This window comes from Pogona vitticeps, chromosome 2 (assembly GCF_051106095.1).
Source record: "Pogona vitticeps strain Pit_001003342236 chromosome 2, PviZW2.1, whole genome shotgun sequence".
In the NCBI taxonomy this organism is placed as follows: Eukaryota; Metazoa; Chordata; class Lepidosauria; order Squamata; family Agamidae; genus Pogona; species Pogona vitticeps.
The window spans coordinates 183,809,297-183,830,500 of NC_135784.1; the positions used below are offsets into that span (position 1 = coordinate 183,809,297).

General features: G+C 39.5%; 1 protein-coding gene across 1 annotated transcript in view; it reads right to left on the bottom strand.

Annotated features, from left to right (window-relative positions):
* LOC110070845 (A.superbus venom factor 1) overlaps nucleotides 1–21,204 on the bottom strand; it is a 106,088-nt gene that overhangs the window by 72,388 nt on the left and 12,496 nt on the right. Inside the window, exons 5-16 of the mRNA XM_072991546.2 lie at nucleotides 21,083–21,168; nucleotides 19,869–19,951; nucleotides 19,416–19,506; nucleotides 15,121–15,223; nucleotides 14,123–14,243; nucleotides 12,381–12,496; nucleotides 12,063–12,209; nucleotides 11,352–11,564; nucleotides 9,339–9,533; nucleotides 8,874–9,035; nucleotides 8,631–8,760; nucleotides 8,036–8,110 (exon numbers count right to left, since the gene is read on the bottom strand). Coding sequence (XP_072847647.2) covers nucleotides 8,036–8,110; nucleotides 8,631–8,760; nucleotides 8,874–9,035; nucleotides 9,339–9,533; nucleotides 11,352–11,564; nucleotides 12,063–12,209; nucleotides 12,381–12,496; nucleotides 14,123–14,243; nucleotides 15,121–15,223; nucleotides 19,416–19,506; nucleotides 19,869–19,951; nucleotides 21,083–21,168 — 1,522 coding nt within the window. The remainder of the gene's footprint in view (nucleotides 1–8,035; nucleotides 8,111–8,630; nucleotides 8,761–8,873; nucleotides 9,036–9,338; nucleotides 9,534–11,351; nucleotides 11,565–12,062; nucleotides 12,210–12,380; nucleotides 12,497–14,122; nucleotides 14,244–15,120; nucleotides 15,224–19,415; nucleotides 19,507–19,868; nucleotides 19,952–21,082; nucleotides 21,169–21,204) is intronic.

A 21,204-nucleotide genomic window follows, 5' to 3' on the forward strand; every position in this document is an offset into this window, starting at 1 on the left:
TCTCAGGCAGCCTTTTTACATCTGAGGCAGGTCACTCAGAAGCACTGAGGCCCTCACTATGCCGGTTCATTCACTGGTATACTGGAAATTAGACTACTGTAATGCTCTTTACGTCGGGCTGCCCATGAGGCTGCAACAGAAACTTCAGCATGTCCAGAACATGGTGGCCAGATTGCTGAGTAGGGTGAAGAAATACCAACATATATCCCCTATACTGGCCTCCTTGCACTGGTTACCTGTCCATTTCCATGCCAGCTTCAAGGCGATGAATTTGACATTCAAGGCCCTAAACGGTTTGGGACCTCAATAGCTGACAGAACGCCTCCTCCTGATGAGATCTGCCTGACCTATTCCCTCTTCCCAGGCAGGGAGGTTGAGACCATTGACCCTAATGGAGGCCCAGAAAGAGAAGACTAGAAACCAGGCCTTCTCGGCAGTCACCCCTCATTTCTGGAATGATCTCCCACCTGAAATCCACCTAGCTCCTTCACTGGGACTTTTTTCCCCCCATTTTTTTTATTTTTTACTTTATATACACATATCCGTACATAGACATATATATACACACATATGCCTAAATCTCTATCTACAAACGATACATACTGTAGAGCTTAGCCTACAAGCCTTTTGTATAATAACACATTTCTTTCAGCGGTGTCTTCTCCTCATTATTCCTTTTGGTCATTTTCTATTTATTACAAAGTTTTTGCTTTCCACCATTCGTAGAACATGTTCCAGCTTTCACAGTAAGTTGACTTTTCTTGCCCTTTTAGTCTCTTTGTAAGTCTATCCATTTCAGCGCACTCTAATTTTTTTTGATAATCACTTCGTCTTTTGGTGGGTCTCCCTCCTTCCATACTTGTGCCCATGCTAATCTAGCAGCTGTAAGGACATGTGATATTAAGTAATAACTTTGCTTATTTATATTATTTGGTATTAGTCCCAATAAGAAAGTTTCTGGTTTAAATTGTATTTCTTGCTTAGTCATTCGTTTAATCCATGTATACAGCTTGACCCAATATCTCTTTGCAGTATCACATGTCCACCATGTGTGGTAATAGGTTCCTTCTTGGTTTTTACATTTCCAGCACTTATTCGAAATATTGGCAAAAATTTTTGCAAGTCTGGATGGAGGGAGATGCCATCTATAAACCATTTTATACAAATTTTCCATATATGACGTTGCTAATGTTAATTTAAGATTTTTAGTCCACATTTGTTGCCATTTCTCAAGTTCAATACTATATCCAAAAATTTTTGACCATTTCCTTAACCTCCTCATCTTGAGTGTCCCATTGCAATAAAAACTTATATGCTTTTTGAGTTTGTTGTTTTTCTGTAGTGAGTAATATTTTATCAAGTGCTGTGTATTCGCTATAAAATCCTCCTGTTTTTTTATCCTGATTATAGATCGATTGCAGTTGTAGTTGGGGCCACCATGAAAAAGTCAGTCCTTGACTCTCTAGTTGATCTTTTGTCTTTAACAGTCCTTCCTTATTTAGGAGCTCGTTATATGTCGTTATTTTCTCAAATTTCAATAGGTTTGGGTGCGTGAATGCTTCCATCGGTGAGATCCACCTAGGAGTTTTCATATATATTTTACATTTAATTTTTTCCCACACTTTTAGTAGAGAATTTCTTATTATATTTCTCTCGAAATATTTATGAGTTTTTGCTTTCCCATACCATAGGAAGGCATGCCAGCCCGCCTGAAGTTCATGTCCTTCTAAATATAGTATTCTTTTGTTTTTTAATTTTATCCACTCCTTAATCCAATTCAGAGCACTCGCTTGATAATATAAATTCCAATTTGGTAGGCCAAATCCCCCTCTTTCTTTTGCATCTTGTAACAGTTTAAGTTTAATTCTGGGCTTCTTCCTTTGCCATATAAATTTTGTAACTAAAGTATTTAGCTCTTGAAAAAATTTCTGCTCTAATTTAATTGGTAGATTTTGAAAGAGGAAAATTACTTTTGGGAGGATGTTCATTTTGATCGTTGCAATTTTACCTAGAAATGATAATTGTAATTTCTCCCATCTTGTCAGCTCTTGTTTTATATGTTCCAGGAGTTTCCCATAATTGTCTTCCTTTAATGAGGACCCTCTAGCAGTCAAATTTATTCCTAAATATTTTACTTTCTTGGCTATTTGAATTCCTGTCTTGGATGTAAGTTGAGTCTTTTGTTCCTGAGTTAGATTTTTGGTTATGAATGTTGTTTTTTCTTGGTTTATTTCTAATCCAGCTACATGGCCGTATTCCTTTATTTGCTGAAGTAAATTTGAGGCTGTTTCCACTGGATTTTCCAGAATAAAGACCAAATCATCTGCAAATGCTTGGAGTTTGTATGCTTCATCTTTAATCTTTGTTCCTTGTATTTCTTCATTTTTTCTTACTTCTCTATTCAGTATTTCCAATGAAAGAATAAAGAGTAGAGGAGAGAGTGGGCACCCTTGTCGTGTTACCTTTAGTGATTTCGATTTTGTCTGTTCCTTCTCCATTTACGATTATTTTTGCTATTTGCCTTGTATACATTGCTTTTATCATGTTTAGAAAATTTTGTCCAACGTCCATGACTTCCAATTATGCTTTCATAAATTCCCAGTTTAGATTGTCAAAAGCTTTTTGAGCATCTAAAAATAAAAGCGCCATTTGTTTTTCTGGGTGTTCTTCATAATATTCTAAGATATTTATTATTGTTCTTATGTTGTTTTTTAATTGTTGTTTGGGGAGGAAGCCATTTTGGTCTTCATGTATAAATTGTACTAAATATTTTTTCAATCTTTCCGCCATGACACTTGCAAATATTTTACAGTCTACGTTAAGTAGTGAAATTGGGCTATAGTTCCCTATTTGAGTTAGATCTGTTCCTTCCTTGGGTAATAGCGTGATATTTGTTTCCAACCAGGTTTCTGGAATCGTTGCTTCTTTTAGTGCTTGATTACACACCTTTTTAGTGGTTCCAGTAATTCTTCTTGAAATGTTTTATAGTATTCCGCGGGAAGCCCATCTGGACCTGGAGTTTTCTCATTTTTTTGCTTATTTATACTTTCCATTATTTCCATCGTTGTTACTTCGGCATTCATCATCTTTTTTATTCCATCTGGTATTTTGGGGGGATTTGCTCTTTCCAAATAGTTTCTTATCTTCTTCTCGTCTACTACTCACGCTTTATAAAGATTAGTATAAAATTCCTTTATTATATTATGTATTTGGCTTTTCTGAGTTTGTAGTACACCTTTTTTGTCTTTTATTCTGTTTATTAATCTTTTTTCTCTTTGTTTCTTCAATTTATATGCTAGCCAGCGTCCTTGTTTGTTTGCATTTTCGAAAAAATCTTGCTTTGCGGCCTTTATTTGTTGTGCCATTTCTTCTGTTTCTATAAGATTCATTTTATGTTTCAAGATGTTCATTTCCTTTTTCACCAATTTGTTGTTAGGGTTGTTTTGTAGCTCTAGTTCCAGCTTCTTGTGTTCTTCTTTCATATTATTGTATCTCTGTCTTTTTATTTTATTCCTTTTGATTATGTATGATATTGCCAGTCCACGGAATACCGCTTTTGCTGCATCCCATATCATCTGTGTCGAAGTTTGTTGTGTTTCATTTTCTTTGAAGTAGTATTTCATTTCTTTTTTCGCGTTATTTATGAATTCTTGTTCTTTCAGGATCTTTGTATTGAGTGTCCACCTTCCTTTTTGTTTCATTTCTCCTTTCCAGGTAATTTTAAGCAGGTTATGGTCTGCCCATATGTTTGTTTGTATAATTACTTCCTCTATTCCTATCCTCAACTCAGATGTTGTCCAAATCATGTCGATCCTGGACCAGGATTCATGTCGAGTTGAGTAAAAAGTATACTGTAGCTTGTCTTCATTGTGTCTTCTCCAAGTATCTTCCAATCTAAGCTCTTCTATCATTTGAGAAAATGTTTTGGGTAGTGTATTTCTTTTCTTTTTCCCTTTATGGTTCTTTTTGTAGTCTTTTACTGGGTCCACTATAGCGTTGAAGTCTCCTATTAAACAAATATTTTGGTAGTTCTTTTCTCTCAGAGTATTATAAAGCCTCTTGTAAAATATTTCTTGGGCTTGGTTAGGAGCATATATGGCAGCTACCAGTGTTTTTTTATTATTGATCTCTGTTTCTATCATTAAAGTTCTTCCTTCTTGATCTGCATAGATAAATTTGGCTTCCTTATGGCTTTTCACATAAATAGCGACTCCTCTTTTCTTTTGTTTGGGATCACAGGCATAAAACAGTTTACCTATCTTTGGATATTCTAATAATTTACAATTTTTTTCTTTAATGTGAGTTTCCTGGAGAACAATTATATCTGCTTTTTCTTTTTGTAGCTTTGAAAAGGTTTCCCTACTTTTCCTTGGAGAGTTTAGTCCGTTTATGTTTACTGAAAATATTGTTGTTATTGTTTCCATGTTCACTTATATATTGGGTTTTTTGCTCCGGTTTCCCTCTTTCCCTCAATTTCATAGTCAATCTCCCTTCTTTTCCCTTGTTGTCTTGTCCCACACCTTTCTTCTTCTACCTCTGTTGAAACACTTTGTTTTCCTATTGTAGCGATGTATTTCTCATAGAATTCTTTGGCTTTATCCAAGTTGTCTAATCTAACTCTTTTTGACTGCCAGTTTACTATAATTCCTTCGGGTATTATCCATCTAAAGTTTATGTCCTTCTCATTTAATTTTTTTGTTAAGAAGAGGTATTGTTTTCGAATCTCTCAGATTTTCCAAGGGATCTGCTTTAAGACTTCAATTTCTTCACCTTGGATCTTTAATGGGCTTTCCCTTGACCGTTTCAGTATGTCTTCTTTAATTTTCCTCCTCAAAAAGGTTATATGGACATCTCTTGGCAACTTATTCCTCCTCACAAAACTTGAGTTTATTCTGAAGATCTCCGCGATTTCGCGACTCATCTGTGATTTTTCTATGTCTAGAAATTCTGCTAAGGCTTCCTCCATTTGATCCAGTAGATCCATATCATTATTTTCTGGGATGTTACGAAATCTCAGAATATTTGATGCTCTGTCCATTTCTATTGTCAATGTTGCTTCTTCGTATTTCTTTAAGATTTCTTGGGTTTTGTCCTTTTCTTGTTTCAATGCTTCTATTTGTTGGCTATTTTGTGTGCTTTTCTGGTCTAGCTGTTGGATTTGTATTTTATTCTGTTGGACTTCCTGATTTATTTCGGAGATTTGGTTAGTTAATGTAGTTATCTGTTGATTAATCTCTTCCATTTTATTCTCTAGCCTGGCTTGGTTTGTGCCAATCGTTTCTTCTATCCTTTGTTGATTTATTTTTATGTCTGCAAACATCTCTAGGATAGATTGCATTTCTTTACTCTGTTGTTCCTTTTGTATCATATCTCCTAAAATTTTCTGCTGAGCTGGACTTGCTGTTGTTGAGGATGCATTGGAGGAGGCTCCTGATGATGTCCCCGCCTTTTTTACACCTTTGGTTGTGCTAGTACTCATTTTCTGAGACTCCTTGCAGTCCTTCCTCTTCAATATATTTTTTCCAGTATTATAAATCCCACATATTCTCAAATATTAATTGAGAGGGCAAATCATAACCCAAATCAGTTTTCTTTTAACATAGTATTACATAGTATTACATAGTATTACATAGTATTACTAATCTGTCCCTCTTATTACAGTCAAGTAATTGTTTATAACCTTTGTATTGCTATCAAGTACAGTATTTATTTGTGATATATATCCAGGATTCAGTTTAAATTTCTAGTTCTTTAAAAAGTCTTCTGGGACTTTTTAAATGATCTTTGAAGACATGGCTTTTTAAGCAATTTGTTCCTGAATTTACATCTGAATAATGCTTCACATTCTTCAGTGTTTATTTCTGTTCCCCCATCTTGCCTCTTAAACTATGTCTATACTGATTTTATTTACGGTGTACGTTGCATTTCTTATTTTTATTTTTTAATTTGGTGTTTAATTCTACTTAATTTGAGTTTTACATCTGTCACTGATGCTTGTAATTCAACGAGGTCTTATACTTTTGTGTCTTAATTTTTGTTTGTGCGTAAACCACCCAGAGTGGTCTTGTAGCCAGATGGGTGGTATAGAAGTCGAACAAACAAACAAATATTGTGAATGAATGTTTTGATTGAAAATTTGTAAACTTAGGGGGAAAAACAAGAGGAAAAAATGAGTGTCTAATATATCGCTTGAACCACAAGGCTTTTTAACAAGGGTTTTCCTTATAATAAAATTAAAATATGGTGGAAGTAAATAACAAAGAGCTGAAGAAATATTTTAGATGACATATGCCTATCTGATAGTAGGCACTCTTTGTAATTAAAATGCTTTGAGTATTGTATAACCTTATAGTGCAATCTTTTGGAAATATAAAATAAATGAACTCTAGCATTGCCTGGCTTTGGAAAACATTAATCAGGAATTCCAATAGGATTCCCTGCACTAGCATAACTAGTCAGAACAATAACATACAGTGGAGAGCTAGCTTCCTTTGGCATAGTTCAAAAAGCAGGCAGCACAGCCTCAGGACACAGAGGAACTATAGTATATAATTGGGTAGGAAGAATAAGTTGACTTACACCAAGTGTTTAGGAGCCTAAGGACAAAATTACAGTGGAGGTAGCAGCTGAGGTCAAGTAGTCCATTGTCAATACTGGAGAGACTGTACTGAGGTCATGACATTGAGCATGGACAGCAAGGATGATGATAGAGCCAATCCTAAGGTCTGTGAAAAAGTCAGAGCTGTTGAGGGTGTCGAAACCAGAGGGGTAGGACTCAAAACAGCTGGTGAGTGTGGTACAGATGAAGTGGTCACAGAAGAAATTAGGGTCTGCATCTTGGTGAGGAGAGTAGGCGGTAGCAGTGTGTGTGAGCAGGTCACTACCAGTAATGTGGCTGATCCAGGAAACATGGCTGTTGATAAGGATGGATCAATGGGGGAAGTCACGTGGCGCTCGTGGTACATCTTACCCTTGGCTTTTTTTAGGCTTCTTTCATTCCAAATCAGTGGGGCTAGATGGGTTCTCTGGATGGGGCATATCAAAGTGAGAATGAACCCTTGTCCCTCCCTGAGCAAAGAGGACTGAGGGGAGTCATCTCAGTGGTAACCGTACATCTCAACTGGAGATAATCTGGAGCTGTGCTATGTCGTGGACAGATACTGGTGACACAGATGGAGTATCCTGTGCTGATGGAGATTTCGGTACCAGTGTGGTCAGTAGCAGAGGTATATCTCCTAGTGCTGGCAAGCTCCTGGATGTTCTCTTTGGGAGGAACCGACACTGTGTAGAGGTTGGTTCTGTGCCACTAGCTCTGCTGCCTTCAGAGACAACTCCCAAAAGAAAACCCAAAGTTTAGATTTCCGGATGCGAGGGCCCCGTTCCATGAAGCTCTTACAGGTATTGCAAGGTTGGGACAAGTGGGCTTCTCCAAGACAAAAAAAAAGGCCACGAGGACACTGGTTGGTAGGTGCGATGCGGCCTCTGCAAATGGGCCACTTTTTAAACAAAGCCTCAGAGGCCATGCAGTCGGGCAAGGACCTCCGCACGGTGGAGGGGAAGACAAGGACAAGGACAGAGATTAAGACACTGATGTACGACAAATGGGAAGAACAACACTAACCAATGAAACAATGACCGAAAGAAGCTTGACTATAAGAGAGAAGGAATAGTTGGAAAAAAAGAAAGGAGAAAACTAGCTCAACTGCTCAATGAACATTCTTTTTATGTTAACACTCTGGTGGACAAGAAGGAACTAAGGAGAGACTTCGGGGGGGGCACTGGACAAACATGGTGGAGATGATAAACAGGACTACATCCACACGGAGCTCTAAGTGTGGCTCTATGCCACAGAGACCATGAAGAAGAACTACTCTGATAGGCAATGGCTCTCCGCACAAAAGTCTTTCCACCTCCTTGCCAAATGCTCACTCTTTGACCGCTCTCCTGCCCATTTCCCAATTGTGTTCCATCAGAAATTACCCAAATGTCCTGATCCCTTTAAGAGAACTGGAAGCTATTCACACTATTCACTTACCTTTGCTTGCCTTCGACTCGATGAGTTGCACAGAACGACGGCGTCTCCGTCTTGCAGCTTCAGGGCATTTGGCATCTGGGAGTAACAAGAGAGGGAGGAACAAAGAAGACAGGGCTAAATTCTAATGCTGATTCTACACATGTTTTCTCAGAACAGAATGGGGCTTGCTTCCATGGCAGTGAGAACAGAGCTGCAGCCTTAAGGTTCAACGATGTGTCAGAGATATACATACTAACATACACAACCACCATTTCTATGCAAAAAAAAGTGTACAGACGATGTAATGTGGGACAGAGGAATGATTAAATGTGAGAGAACATGTTTAACCCAACATTGCTCCATTCCGAGTCCTGATACTTCTTTTCCTAAGAAATTCCAACCTTCTGGGGCTTGTGGCATGTCTTTGCAAACCATGTTGTGGATGGAACTGAGATATTAACATGTCATTACCAGATCCTCCATCTCAGCATCCTCTGTCCAAGATCTTAGGGCATACTTTTCAGATTCTTAGTGCTGCAGGCAACAGACCACTGTTGCAGATGAAGGACACTTTTCACACTGCAAATCCTTTGTCAGATCATGGATCTCATCATACCTGATCTTTGTTTTGTGGAGAGCTTATTACTGGTCTCCAGGGTAAGGCCAGCATCTTCAAACACACCCAGATTGTTCATGCCACTGCCAGCTGTACAGCCAATATCACTCTTTTCTACTGTGTCCCAGATCTGCAACAGAGTAAATACAAGCCATGGGGAAAATAGTGCATAAATTCAGCAAAGTTCAAGATGAAAAAACATCTGAGTTTGGTGTCCCATATCCAAGGAATTTCCTGCCTTACCTTACTTTGGGTAAGCTTGTATTTTTTGTTTAGGACGTAAACCCCTTTGTCCACAGCCACAAGACCGACCCGAGCGTTTGCATCCCCTTCCACCTTGATTGTCACTAGATCTCTTGGTTCATGGATTTGATTGTCAGCCGCAGTTGCTCCTTTCACAATCAGCTGTTTGAACAAAGGCAACCAAGAGGTTCAGTTTTGTGACAGAGAAAATTGACAACCTGCTGTTTTCCTATCACAGGCTCTTAGATAAGACTGTGAATATGACTCTGATCTCTCCTGCATGCTTCTCTCTTTCAAAGTCAAAGAACAGAAGAAGTATACGGCTTAATTTACAACGCACAACTGAAGACACAGGAGCTGTCTGGGAAAAAACAAGTATAGAGTTCCCACACTTTCACCCCAGCATCTGTAAAAGGGTGCCATGCACTGATATTGCTATATAAATCATCAGAAAGACTGACCTACCGTTCCCATACAGGTGTCCTTCACGTCTACCCAGACAGAGTCGGCCACGATCTCATTGTTCCCCACTGGGTAATAAGCCACAATACGGAAGGAAGGGATGAGATTTGGGGTGATGCGCAGAGACATGGTCACCAGATTCTGTCCAGCTATCCTTGGCTGCCTCCCAACCATCAGTATCTTCCCTTTAGTTAAGATCTAATGATAAACAAGGCATAATATTAGGAATAAGACCATTAATTGGCTTGAAGAATGTGATGCTGAGAAGGAGGAACTACTTAACACACACAGTCAACAGAATAGAACAGTTCTTCACTTCTTTTGCAATAATGTAATATGGAAGTGTTTACTGCTTTCTTGCATTTTAAAACAATGTTCATAGTTCATAGCACAATAGATTTTTCCTTTAGAAAATGAACAAAATCCAACTCAGAGAGTGCTAAAATCTAAGATACAATGACAGCTAAAAATTTACCAAGAATAGTCCAAAGCAATCCACAAAATGAAAAGCATAAAATTAATCCATTTTATAGTCCAGCGGTCTAAAGTATACACACAAGGAGTAAACTATAGTGCCTGGGAGCCTTTCACCCCAAGGAACAGCATCCTCTGGAACTATGGAGGTTCATAAACATCTTGAAGGGAGAAGGATCAGGAGACTAGGGAGAAAGATCATAGAGATGGGTGCTCCCACTGTCTAAAACAGAATGCTCAGCTTAGTATGTCACCAAAATACTATCCACAGTCACACTCCTTGTCTTTCTGGGGAATGAAACAACTGATCACACAGGGAAAATACCCTTCAAATTGGTCCAGCTTGAAAAAAAGTAGAAGCCTTCAGCAGTAGGGGGAAAAACTGGTTCACAACTGGCCTTTGTGTCATTTGATTATATTTTTAAAAACGAATGCATCCATTTTACCTCCACAGCAAATCCCATATTATTTTCCAGTGTAATCACAGCCTATATTTCTATAACATATGTAGCCGCTCTCTCTTCTAAACTCACTGCAGCTAAAGAACACTTCACTGGAAGCAAGGAGTGCAGGCGTTTTTCCCCCTCCTCTGGCAGATTTACCAGCCTAGTGGAAGCAATGTTAGTGCCAGTAGAAGATGGCAGCTAATTAAAGAGTTCCTCCTTCAATTTTAGGTTGTGCATAACTCAGACATAATGAGGCAAAGTTCAACACAACCCAAATTCAAAAGAGGAACATTTTGATTAGTGGCAGTCTACCAATGATGGTGATGTCACTTCCACTGTGCCAGGGAAGCTATGGAACAGGATATCGGCCAATACCTGGTACCAGAAAACAGAAAACCACAGGATAAAAAAAATCAATGCATGTAGAAAAGTGCCAGCCTCTCTGTATACTGTACATGCTGACTTTAGTTTATTTAATATAGAATCAGAGAATAATTGAGCTAGAAGTGGCCTATAAGGCCATCAAATCCAACTCCCTGCTCAATGCAGGAATTCAAATCAAAGCAGAAATGACAGATGGTTGTCCAATCTTCTCTTGAATGCCTCCAACACTGGAGTACTCAACAACTTCTGAGGTACCGTAATTGGTTCCATTGGCATACTGCTCTAACAGTTAAGAAGATTTTCCTGATATTCAGCCTAAATGTGGCTTCCTGCAGTTTGAGCCCATTACTGCATGTCCTGCACTGTGGGATGACTGAGAACAGATCCTGCCTTCATACTCATTCTGAAATCCACCATAGATTTCAGGAGTTGGATGTCATCTATGAAGTATTTGAAGACAACCCTCCTTGTACAGGACATAGATGGTAAAGTAATCCACATTTAGCTGCATAAAGCTTATTGTTGACTCCACATAAGGGTCATGTCTGAACCTGTTCAGGAATTCTCAAGAAGGCAGAAGTTTTAGGCAAGATTCCTAAGTCCTACTCCCCAGCAATGAAGGGGCCTATGGTTCCCTCCCCCACTTTAACTTCAGTGTTATACAAAGATTCAGGCCTTGGAGCTCCACTCTGTTCATATCAATTGCACTTACTATGTAGGTAAAATACATGTTTTTGTTTAGGACTTGTTGGTTGTTGCTTCTCAAATTGAAATTGATGAGCAAGTTGTCCCCAGCCTTGAGCTCTGTAGCTGAGACTGCTAAATGCAGGTAGTTTCCAGATCCTCCCTGGGTTTGGTAAGCTCTAGCCACCATGCTCTTGGTTGCCTGGCGTTCTCTTGGGAGTCCCTCATGGTTGGTTTTCACCTAGAGAGGGAGAGAAGATTAACCAAGTCTGACAGAAAATGTGAATCCTTTCAATGATAACCTCAGAGATAAGAAGATTCATGGTAGGTGCAAATGAATGTATATACACATAGAAGATGAAACCAATGATAGCTGGGATAAAGACAAAAATAAGTGGGATTGTGGGTTCTCTCTCTCTCTCTCCCTCCCTCCCTCCCTCCGTTTTCCTCTTCCTGATCTGCATCTTTTGCTGGGGGTCAGCAATGATGACTTCCAGAAGGATTTTGAAATGAGCCCAAGGACTGTATGGAATTAAGCCACAAGAAAATACCATCTTAAGGTTACAAGTTGCCCACTCAAAGTTCTAAACACAAAGCAGGTGACCCCCAATGATCAATGTGTCGTGCCCTGAAACTGCAAGCATATTGAAAATCACCCACTGTTCTGTGTGTAAAACGTAAAATAACCACCAATGACAATGCATTTAAATATATTTCGTATAAACTCAGAGTGACTTACTGTGATCCTTAGCTCTTGCGCATTTCCTGGCGTGTTCAGGACCAGCTTGGCAGTCCCATCATTCTGTGTTATCGCATTTGCTGCAAGGGGCTCTGACACCACAGGGACACGGGCGGCTGGGGAGCCATCAGGATTGGTGACATACACCTGGAGCAATTCAGAAGAAGTGACTGAGCATGAAATCAAGAGGTGCCTCCTGAGCCTAGATCACTAGCGCTGACACATCTGTGATGTGAGAGTTCTACTGCTGTTCATATGTTTCTTTCTGGATTTGAGATAGCACAAATAACACCATATGAAGAAAAGAGATGAGGTTACCGTCAGTTCATAGGGCATTGTTGGCTTGAAGTACTTGGGGGTTTTGGTAAAATGGATCTGATAGGGAGATGTCACAATGCTAATGCCACTTTTCTCTGCCACCACCATGTCGCCGCCTGCAGAAAGAACACAGGAAAGGCAGGCTAAAATATGAAGGCAAATTGTTCGAGGGGGAGGACATTTCTCTCCCAAATTATTTCAGAATCAGCCTCTTGAGATCCAATAAATTCCAAACATTCTGTTTCTTAGGCAATTGTGCTTCACCTCTGTTTGTCTTCTGAAGAAGCCCTATGTGTTGGATAGACTACAAAATCTATTAAGTCCTTTGAAGAGAAAACTACACAGAGAGGTCATATTAACCAATGCTGAACTTTGACAACAAGGACCTTGTGCAGAAAAAGCAGTGCAGCACATTCTTGCTGCCAGGATCGAAATGAAACTGAAACACAATGCCAGACTCTAAAGCAGTGGTTCTTAACCCTGGGTTACTCTGATGTTTTTGGACTGCAACTCCCCAAAGTCTTCACCACCAGCTGTGCTGGCTGGGGTTTCTGGGAGTTGCAGTTCAAAAGCACCTGAGTAACCCAAGGTTAAGAACCACTGTTCTAAAGGATGGATTCCATAAAGGAAGCCACAACCCTGATTTTGCAAGAGTTGAGCCGGTCTGTTAGTGATACAACCTTTTGGTGGTCGGTCCTTCACAGGGTCACCGTAAGATGGAGATGACTTTATGGTAGATAGCAACAATTACTACTGGTACTCCTATTGCTACATGTTTTATATAGTACACATCTATCTCATATACAGCAAGGGCCTAGACTTTGAGACTTTTTGCTGCCCCATTTGAGCTAACAAACATCTAATACTTCCCTTGCCAAAGGATAAGTCTTTCTTGGGATCTTGCCCCACACTGAGGACCCACAACTCCTGAGAACCCAATTTACTGCTATAATAAACACACAGAGAATGACAAATGCACAAAAAAAACCCACCCCATTTTCTTCAGTGAATTATAGAATGTGGCATGTGCTCCTTTAGACATCCAAAGTACACGCAAGATGACATACTCTCTGTCACAGAAACAGGCAACATTTCTGTGCACAGAGACCAGCCACTTCACCAGAGACCAATGTGTTCTGCATCATATATTGTTTGGAAATCCAGGGCATAAGGACAGGTACGGTGTAAGCAGGGCAGTCTCGAGCCAGATGTGGTCATGGGAGAAGAATGTCTGGGCAGATCTGCACCAAGAAGGGTGAGAAGGTGAAATGGAGCAGTTCTAGTCAGACTTACTTTCTGATTGATAAAGTATAATGGAAATGCAGAAGATACTGTAATACCAAAGGGTGTCAGCAGTGCACAACAATCATTCCTTTAGTATCTGAATCTCTCTAGTCTAGAGAGCAATTAAAAGGCTCTGTTTCCATTAAGCAAGAAGCATCCAGATTGGTCATTTTTGTTTTCCATTTGCAAGGGAAGGGACAGACTGTGAAGACCTCCCCTTGTTTTTTCTCTGCACCAACAGGGGAATAAGCAAATTCCAAGTCTCCTGAACAAGAGCTTCCATGTAGTGGGTTTGACGTAGAGGAATTAAAGCCAAAGATGCAAACAATCTAATAATCTTGAGCAGAAATTTTGAAAGGTCTGACACATAACTTTGAACTGTATCAAGCAAAGTAGACTCCATTGTTTGTACATATGAACCATTTGTATTTTCCTCTTGCCTTAAACTCATCACTTACCCGAAGCCGTCATCACTGTTACAGAGACATAAAGGGAGTGCCCAATGAGCTCGTTGGGGTTGCGAAATCTGGATTGAAGCATAGCTCTTGTAAGCACCGCTTCCCCTTCCCCTTCAGCAATCTGAAAGGAAAACACCAGACAAAGGAGAAAATCAAAGACACACACAACACAGTCAGCTGCATATACACGTGTACATATTCACACAGGCATGCACACACATTGTAATTACACATTCCACACATTGCAAAGGGACTTCTCAGCAACTTTTGACACTGCAAATGCACAAGCGTTGGTGCAGTTTTTAAAAACATGCATTGGCCCCATTCTTAAATCGCACCAGGGCTTCCATCACCAGCAGGCCAGTTCTAGGAGGCTTCCCAGCTGCTGACAGGACTGGTTTCAGGGATTCAAGATCCAGCAAATATAGAGCTGGCCCTCAAGCAAGAATATTCCTGCCACTTGGCCAGTGCTAGGAGGCTTCTTGGCTTCCTCAACACTGGTCGGTGACATTGTTTTTGCCAGCAAGGGAGGGAGGCAGCTTCAGCAGTTTTCTTTTTGCCAGATGTCAAGCAGGTGAGGAATACCTAGTGTGGTGTAGTGTATTGAGTAACAGACTGGGGTTCAGGAAGCCTCGGTTCAAATGTCCACTTAGACATGGAAACCCACTGGGAGATTAGAACAGGTAAACCATTCCTTGAATATTTTACTTACCTTGAAAACCTGTTAGGGCCAGCATGAGTTGTTTCTGACTTGAAAGCACATAACAACAACTAACAGGTGAGTTGGTGCCCTAACTCCAGCATGGTGAGTAGCAGCAGAAAGCTTCCCAGCACTGGCCATTTGGCGGCTGCTCCACATCTGCTTTAATGTGCAGAATCACATTAAAGTCAGATATGTAGAACTTCGTGCCTGTTTTCAGGTAATCCACAATCCAATGCATACTGTGGGTTGTATGAAGCACAGTTCTACACACACTCACAAATACTAGCAGCCTTACCTCAATTCTCCTGAGTGAGTCTGGAATGCTCTTCTTGTCGTTATCTATTTTCACTCCAAAGAGGACAAAGGCTACGCCTTCTACTTTTTTCCCATAGAGGAATCTAGAAGGACAAAATGAAATGAAGAGCCAAAGTAGACCTCCTTGTTTCTTCATGTGTCCTGCTCACACATAAAGTGGGAGGGGAGAGGTTTAAAGTCAACATCACAAGGGCTGGAAGAATGAGGGAAACAGAACCGTTTCTTACAGTCACCTTTATGGCTGCACACATATGCTGGATTATAAGAAATCCAATTTTAATTAACTCAAGACAATTATACCTAAGGTCTTGTGGCAGGAGAACTTGATAGAAAAAGGAGTCCAAGATGGGTGGGAGTTTCTTTAAAAAGAGAAATTCTAAAGGCACAACTACAAACAATTCCGAGAAGAAAAAAAGACAGAAGAGAGAGAGAGAAAACCCAATGTGGCTTCACAAAAAAGGCAGAGATGACCTGATCGTATTTTTCAAAAGGGCTCATGTAGGAAGTGGAAGTAAGGCCAGGCCACAAAGGAAGAGTACAGAAAGGTTGCACAAATGGTGTTAGAAAGGCTGAGGGGTTATCAAGAAACCCTACAAGCAACGAAAAAGCATTCTTCAGATACAGTATATGTGTAGGAAAAAGAAAATCAGAGATAAGAAATACAGTAGTGGCTCAGCTACTCAGTGGGGATGGAAGAGAAAAGGCAGAAGTGCTGCGTTCTTACTTCAGCTTAGTTTTCTCCCAAAAGACAGTCTATGACCCTGCAGGCAAATGTGCAGTGCTGTCAAGGTTTGAAACTCTGTCAAAGAATGTTTAATGACTATGGTAATTGCAGGAAAAAGTGCCCTAAAATTACTTTTAAAATTGAATCTTTGAAAAGATAATTATCGCCAGGCAGGCATTGCAAGCAATAGGAAAAGATAATGAAGCAGCACAAAGAAAGTACACAGAAGACATGGATTCCCTCCCTGCAATAGACGTTAACAGTTACAGTTTTAGGATAAGGCTTTAAAAGCTTTTAACTTTTTTACTTTTAATGATTTATTTTAGAGATGTATTCTCTGCCTGTTCAGGCTATAAGTTCCTGCATTTCTTTTAATGTATGCTCCTTAAATCCTGAAACATGATTATCACATGACTTAAATATCTGCCTACAACTTACATTCAATCTTCAAATAGCAATGTAGATAAATAAAGCTTGTAAAGATAGACACATTGATCTTGCATGAAATTATTGCAACAATGAAAAGATACTTTGATACTCAGAAGAATACTGATATGATTGTGTGAGCAAGGCGGTGAGAGGACGATGCCCGCCATACATTTTAACTTTAAGAGGCACCATAATCTTTTCAGTGCTTAGGGCATCTAAAGGTCTTAACCTGACCCTGAGCATGTTGTATCAATTCTAAATGAATTTTACTAGCTCAAGTGAACCACACATAGAGGAGCTCTTAAACCCTTGAGGAAGGTAACCTATGACTGTGTATGTGCATGTGTGCATGTCCTCAAATTATAGTCTGACAAGAGTGACCCAGTATGCCACAAAAAATTCAGCTGCCTCGGTTTCCAAATAAAGGAATGAAAGAAATGTGTTACTGAATTTTTCTCTGCTTCAACAAAGGAAAATAAAGAAGCTAATCATGAAAAACCAGATCCATAGGTCCCTTCTGAGGAACCACCTCTACTCCGAAATACATATGCAGAAGATGAGAGTAACATATCAAATCACAATATTGAAGGTGATGGATCATAACATCTTACAGAAACTTCAGATATTGACAATGAGGCACCATCATGTGATCCAGACCCAGCCACCTGACTTCCTGGGGAATCTTCTGATGTTGACAGGGAGTTGGAAAAACAAGTGCAAGGAAACAAGAAATAGTGGACTGAAGTATTGTGCAGAGCTGTGGCTGTAACAATTTTTTTAGCTGACACAGGCCTGGCATTTAGGGGTAGCAAAGTGCTCACAGGATCCAAGCATAATAGCAATTTTTTTAGGAATTATGGAATTGATTGCACAATTTGATCCATTTCTGATGGGTCGCCTGGAAGTGGAAAGCAGTCATACTTATCACCAACCAATTATGAAATAATTGCTGATGGCTAAGTATGTTAAGGATTATATTGTGGCAGAACTGAAAACTGCCAAATATTTCTCAGTTTCCATACATTCAGCATTATACCTGGCTTATGTTGACCAGCTAATCACCATTGTGCAATCTGTTTTTAGGAATCCAGTACAAGGGTTTTCAATTTTCCTGCAGACTGGCTCTCACAAAGCTGAAGTATTGGCTACACCTTTTCTATGAAAAGAAGGCATTAATTTTGAAGACTGCTGAAGGCAATCCTGTGAAAATGCTAGCAATATGCCCAATCACTACACAGGAATGCAAGCCAAATTTAAGAATCAGAATACAGCAGCAGTTTTCATTCCCTGTGCTGCTCACTCATTGAATTTTGTTAAACAGGCTGCTATCTCTTGCTTTATAATAACTAATAGCTGTTAGTTATTTTGGCTTCATACAAAAGTTATAGTCCTTTTTTGGTATGTCTCACAACTTGGCCAATGTAATGAAGTCTTTGGAAGGAAATAAAAAAACACTAACTTTGAAGCCCCTGTCAAACACTTGTTGCTCAGCAAGAGCTGATACTACTGAAGCCCTTGTAGATTCAAAGATATTGAAATTGACTTGGAGCAAACACCTGAAGCAAGACATGTGAAGCTCAGACATTGGCAGGCAAAACGGACTGCCCTGAAATTGCTCTGATGGCCAAGATCTGGAATTTAATTCTTGAATGTTTCAACGGCACACATAAAGTTATTCAAGCGGTTGAAGTTGACCTGAAGAAAGTAGTGAACCTACTTTGTCATTGATACTTTTCCATGTTAATGTAGCTTTTAGAATATATTTGAGCATGATGGTCATTCAGGAGAGAGATCATTCAGCAAACAGGCACTAATAAAGAATTATCTGAGAACCATGATTATTCATGAAAGACTACTCAATGTAGAGGGCAGTGTTCTAAAGGAGATACGTTTTGAGGAGTTAATTAAAGATTTTTCAAATGCCAAGTATAGAAACAAAGATTTTTTTGTAGATATTGTAATGTGATGCATACACAGTAGCTGTAAGTTGATATAATTTACTGTACTTAGCTTAGATAGACTTTAAAAAACTGCATTGACAAGTTCAGAGTTTAATTTTGTTGTTTTAAATTGTTGAGTCAGCCATTGTTATCTATGGACACTAAAGAGTACATAGCAGCATAACTATGTTCTTTGTAATTTGTCTTACCTAAAAATCTACTTGGATTTTTGCTGGCATGTATTTATTTTATTTATTTATTTATTTATTTTATTTATATCCCGCCTATCTGGTCGGTTAAGACCACTCTAGGCGGCTAGATTTACTTCAGATATATAATTCATTTAACCTTTCTATGTACATATAAGATCTAACAATGTGCAATACATGGACTTTGATGTGTAAATATGGTGATTTTCCATATATTTTTAATTCCTGTGTATGAGAGGTCCACTGAACCTAAAGTACCTTGGGGACCCTAAGATCAAAATCTGGCTCTTGGAACCAATTACCTAAGGATATGATAATGCTAGCACTTCAATGCTAGGAGTATTCCTTAGAAAATTAGACAACTATGGGACGTGGCGGCACTGCGGGTTAAACCGCAGAAGCCTCTGTGTTGTAAAGTCAGAAGACTAGCAGTCATAAGATCAAATCCCCACAACCAAGTGAGCTCCCGTCACTTGTCCCAGCTCCTGCCAACCTAGCCATTCGAAAGCATGTAAAAATGCAAGTAGATAAATAGGTACCACCTCAGTGGGAAGGTAATGGTGTTCTGTGTTTAGTTACGTTGGCCACGTGACAATGGAAACTGTCTTCGGATAAATGCTGGCTCTATGGCTTGCAAATGGGCATGAGCACCGCGCCCTAGAATTGGACACGAGTGGACTAAATGTCAAGGGGAACCTTTACTGTCTGATATATTTTGATTTGGATTCTTGCACTGAGCAGGGGGTTAGATTCGATGGCTTTATAAGCCCCTTCCAGCTCCATTATTCTATGATTCTTTAATTTTATCTAAACAAATGTGATTGCTTCAACACATCCGTTGCAGCTCCAGGGACCTAAAGGAGATATCCCTTTATGAATGCGTAAAGAATTTCTGAAACCTCCTCCTCCAAATTCTCCCCCAAATCCACCGGTTTTGACACTTTGTTTTTCTCCTAGGTTGGCATACACTTACGTTGCAGTGATAGACACTTGGAAATCTCTGTTGCTGTCAACATAATAAAACTTCTCTGCTGGTTCCACAACAACTTCAAAGCTTGGCAACACTGGAAAAAGTGATGGGGGAATAAGAGAACATAAGCATTCATGAAAGACTGGCAGCAGATCTTATCATATGGGCTTTCCTTCTCAAACATCTTTTTATCTATAATAAATAAAGCCAGCAATCTTGTAGGATAAACTGTCAATGTTCCAGTGAAAAAAAGGGAGAAAACAAAGCGTCTTCCCTGAGGAAGAGTCTGTTGTTTAAATTGTAGAGTCAGCCATTATCTATGGACACTAAAATGTACATGGCAGCAAAACTATGTTCTTTGTAATTAGTCTTACCTAAAAATCTACTTGGATTAAAAAGAATGAAGTTGGGAATTAGGGAGGGAAAGCTCGGCACAAGGATGGCTTTTCTTCCTACCATATTCCTTGACTTCGAACTGTGTGCTGAAACTCTCATCTGGGGCATCTTGATACTTGGCCACAACTTTCCAAGTTCCCAAACTAGAAAAATAAAATGAAAAAGATCTTAATTAGTTTCAGTTTTATGCACACATGAGAACATGCATGAAATGACCGCCGTTGCTCTTCTCAAACACATTTGGGATGACAATTGAGTTGGATATATTTTATGATCTTCTATGTCCATCCATGGAAAACAGGCTCAAACTCTGAATAGAATGAATGACCACAAAGTTGTAGGACATGAACAGAAAGGGATAAAATCTAGGTCTTCCTCCTTTCAAGTTACAAATATCCATTTGCCCATGGACTTCATGAGTGGCACAGAACATCCAGTATCCACCTATCCATCTCACAGGGGTGTTGGGAAAATTGTTTGGATTAGTGCTGCCTGCTTTCCTTGAAAGACAGAAGGGAATAAATGGGCAGGACCAAGGATGTGTCCAGAGAGGGGAAATTACCCCAGATTGCCTTATACCAAATTTGGTTCAAAAGGGTTGCTTGAAGTGTGCTATGGCATTTAAATGGATCCTTCTGTTCAGAGACACATGTGGACTTTTCCCAGGTAGTTTTGGGACAAGAAATCACACTGCACTTTAAATCACTCAAAAGCCATGTTCTCGTAATCTAAAAAGACATCTGAGAAAGAAATAGCATCTCTCCCTCCCTCCCTTTGGAAGTGGGATGATGATGCTTTGGATAATAAATAAAAAAAAAAGAAAAGAAAAGAAAAGCATTTGGAGCACAGACAGGAGCAGAAGAAAGGGAGAGGCGTACACCCATATGCCTGCCCCTTTGGAGCAAGATCTGTAATCACACATGCCGGGAAGCAACTAAAACAAATCATTGCAACTCACAGCAGAAAAAATAGTAGCCCCTGCTGATTATCCAAAAAGGTCTAATTTAACACTTAAAAGGGCTGGTTTGGTTCATAAAAATAGACCACACCTCACTATGCTGTCAGCAGATCAAAATAGGGGATAAATCACAGTGTAGCCAGCCTTTAAAACAAGCAATAGCAACTACTGTACTCCAACAAACAAAATGTATACAAGTGTTCAGAATATTCCTACCTTAAATGAGTCTTCTTTTGTTTTTTGTTTTTTTTCCAAAATTGCTGTTTCAGCTCAATTTCTGTGCAGGTTTGCTATATGGCATTATGTAGTAAATTACCTGACAAGTTCTGGTAAGTTGTAAGTCTGGGTGACGGTTGATGCAGGGTTGATCGTATTCTGGCTGACAACAATGTCTTCAGGTGTCTGAGGTGGTGGTGAGGGAACCAAGTTTTAAAAAAA